Source organism: Arachis ipaensis, chromosome B10, assembly GCF_059453495.1.
Source record: "Arachis ipaensis isolate K30076 ecotype BB chromosome B10, ASM5945349v1, whole genome shotgun sequence".
NCBI classification, from domain to species: Eukaryota; Viridiplantae; Streptophyta; class Magnoliopsida; order Fabales; family Fabaceae; genus Arachis; species Arachis ipaensis.
Genome location: NC_142435.1, coordinates 21058575 through 21061845, shown reverse-complemented (window position 1 = coordinate 21061845; position 3271 = coordinate 21058575). Strand labels below are relative to the sequence as shown.

General features: G+C 43.1%; 1 protein-coding gene across 1 annotated transcript; it reads right to left on the bottom strand.

Annotated features, from left to right (window-relative positions):
- Positions 1 to 294: 294 nt before the first annotated feature.
- LOC107620303 (uncharacterized) lies at positions 295 to 2391 on the bottom strand. Its single transcript, XM_016322484.1, has 4 exons — positions 1777 to 2391; positions 1502 to 1594; positions 1292 to 1457; positions 295 to 1121 (listed from the first exon to the last, which is right to left on the bottom strand). Exons 1-4 carry the CDS (start codon positions 2389 to 2391, stop codon positions 295 to 297), a joined length of 1701 nt encoding a protein of 566 aa, XP_016177970.1.
- Positions 2392 to 3271: the final 880 nt, after the last annotated feature.

The window sequence follows — 3271 nt, the reverse complement described above, 5'->3', positions numbered from 1 at the left end:
AACTATTTTGTACTGCAAATTTCTTAAGATGCATCACTCGCATTTCTTGAGTGTATGATTGCTAAAGCAGTTTTCTCATGTATTGTAGGATGCTTGCAGAATAATATAACATAAACATTGGCTCTTGATAAAGAAGCCTTTTGGAATTGAAATTTGAATTACTAAAGCTGAAATTAGGCATAGTATTTCTTGACATACTTAAAATTGATGGGGTCAGTGGTTGTTCCATGATCTGGGTCCAGCAGGATACAGTGTCCGTTGGGGGTGTACTTCAGAAACAATGTAAGGACCCTCCTATTTGGGAGCCCATTTTGGCAAAGACATCTTCCTCATTACTACGTCTACTGATTTTAGCACCAGATCACCCTCTAGGAACACCCTGGGCTGAACATGCTTGTCGTAAGCTAACGCTAGTCTCCGGTGGTATTCTTCCATCTTGCTTCCCACAACTTCTCTTTTTTCTTCCAATTCTTGCAACTCAGCTTCACGATCCCTTGCCTCGTCTAACAACATCCTAGTGGTGGGTACTTCAATCTCTGTTGGCAGTACAACTTCAACCCCATAAACCAACGAGAAAGGCGTTACTCCGGTTGTTCCTTGTCTAGTTGTTCTGTAAGCCCAAAGAGCAAGTGGTAAGTATTCACTCCAATCTTTATGAGCATCGGTCACCATCTTTGTGAGTATTTTCAAAAGGCTCTTGTCAGTAGCCTCTGCCTGGCCATTGCCTTGCGGGTAGTAGGGGGAAGACTTGTGATGTTTGATTTGGTATTGTTCAAGAACACCCCACACTCTTTGGTTAACAAAGTGGGTTCCATTATCGGACACTAGAACACTTGGCAGCCCGAACCTACATATTATATTTTCTTTGATAAATCTCACTACTGCTTCAGCATTTGCTTCCCTGACAACGACAGCCTCCACCCACTTGGTGAAGCTTTCTGTTGCAACTAGAATCCATTTCTTCTCCATTGATGGGGGTTGATTGGTCCCACAAAATCTACCGCCCATGTATGGAATGGGTATGGTGTTTTGAGGCTGTTCTTCTGCACGCTTGGCGCATGTATCAAGTTTGCATGCTTTTGGTATTGTACACACCTTTTGGCCCAGTTGATTGCATCTTCCTTCATTTTTGGCCAGTAATAGCCAATCCTGATGAGTTCATACCATAAGGCCCTTCCTCCTTGGTGTCTCCCACATACTCCTTGATGGACTTCTTCCAAGACTTTATCTTTTTCTTCATCTCGAACGCATTTTAGCATCTCTCCGGTAAAACTCTTTTTGAACAACTCACCTTTTTGCAAGAAGTAACGTTTTGATCTCTTCTTCAATCTCTCAGCTTCTATTTTCTCTGAAGGCAAAAATCCAGCATCGAGGTACTCTACGATGGGTTGTTGCCAATTGTGAACATTACATATCTGCATGCTTTCTTTTGTTTCTTGACAAGCCTTGCAGGAAGCCTGTAATTCATCACAATGAAACTTCATTTTCGGCCAATAAATACCTCACCTCTGGAGCCTTCGGTACAAACCGGGGCCTTCTTCTCTGCAAGTGGTTCCATGCAGTTGTTCTGCTTTTTCTTTCCCTTCTTCTTCTCCTACACATTTCATGAGGAGTCCATCATTGCTTTTTTTGAACATTTGCCCATTGAGGAGGCAAAATCCTCTTGTTTCTTTGGTGATGTTGAGCGTTCTGAGCTGTTCACGTATAGGCGTTTGCCAATCATTGGTTTTTTTCTTCCACAGACTTTCCTTCTTCTCTGGCAGGACTTTCAGCTACCCGGTGTTCCAAAGTATGTTGTCCATTTTGAATAGTGACTCTACTCCCCAATGTTGCTAAAGCATCCGCATGCTTGTTTTCTGTTCGGGGTACATGCTCAAATGAGATCTTATCAAATACCTTCATCATGCGCCACACTTGCTCTCTGCATAAGGCCAGACTTCTTTCCTTCGTGCCATACCCTTCTAGGATTTGTTGTATTATTAGGTTGGAGTCTCCTTTGACATGGAGTTTCTTGATACCAACTTCTTGAGCCATCTTTAGACCGAGCATTAGCGCTTCATACTCTGCCTCATTGTTGGTGCAAGAGAAATCCAATCGAAACATGAATGACAGATTTCTTCCATGGGAGTCTGTAAGGACGACTCCTGCTCCTCCTTGAGGATTCGAGGGTGTTCCATCAAACATGAGGGTCCATGTTTCTTCTTCATTGCAAGCATAAATAGTCTCTATTATTCCTGGAATCTGATTTGGCAACTCTTCAATCGTTGCTTTTTCAGGACAGATCGACAAGAGGTCAGCCAAAGCTTGGCTCTTAATGGTGGTAGGTGTCACCAATTTTACATCATATTCGCTTATTAGGAGTGCCCAACGACTCATTCTTCCAGTCAACATTGGCTTTTCAATTAAAAATCTGATACCTTCATTTTTCGATACGACTTCTACTTGGTGTGCTTGAAAGTAGTGTCGGTATCTTTGTGAGATGTACACCAGAGCGAGACAATGTTTCTCTGGTGAAGAGTACCGGCCCTTTTATGGCTCTGCTAACATAAGCAATGGGTTTCTCTTTGCCTTCACCTTCTTGTGCAATTAACCCACTAACTGCTTCTTCTCCTACCGCTAAGTATACCTTCAATGGTGCACCAGGCTGAGGGGAAGTCATGGTGTGAGTGGACGTGAGAACGTTCTTGATCTTGTCCATCATAGCTTGGTGGTGTTGTCCCCACGTAAAGGTGTTTTTCTCTTTCAACAAAGATCTTAGGGGTCCTAAGAGCTCCCCTAATGCTGGTATGAACCTTCGAATGTACCCCAGCTTGCCTATGAACTTCTGAAGTCCCTTGATGTCTTTCGGAGGTTCCATGTCTTGGACAGCTTTAATCTTATCCTCGTCAGCTGAAATGCCTCCTTTGTGGACTCTGAATCCCAAGAACTTTCCAGATGACACCCCGAAGGCACATTTCATGGGGTTCATCTTGAGTCTATACTTTCTGCATCTAGTGAACACAGCTCTGAGGTGTTCTGTGTGTTGCTTCTCGGATGTTGACTTGACAACCAAATCGTCTACATAGTCTTCTACAAAGTGATGCATTATGTCATGGAATATAGCAGTCATGGCTCTTTGGTAGGTTGCTCCAGCATTCTTTAGGCCAAAAGGCATGATAGTATAGTAAAAATTACCTACGGGTGTTCAAAATGCTGTCTTTTCTTCATCTCCCGGAGCCATTCTAATTTGGTTGTACCCGCTAAATCCATCCATGAAGGAGAACCTCTCAAA

Excerpts from the sequence above, each read along its gene's own strand:
- LOC107620303 (XM_016322484.1), bottom strand. The coding sequence starts at position 2,391 with ATGTTGACTGGAAGAATGAGTCGTTGGGCACTCCTAATAAGCGAATAT. Across the intron at positions 1,458-1,501 it reads CCGAAGGCTCCAGAGGTGAG|GCTTCCTGCAAGGCTTGTCA; the intron begins GTATTTATTGGC and ends GATGAATTACAG. Across the intron at positions 1,122-1,291 it reads ACGTTACTTCTTGCAAAAAG|GAAGATGCAATCAACTGGGC; the intron begins GTGAGTTGTTCA and ends CCAAAAATGAAG.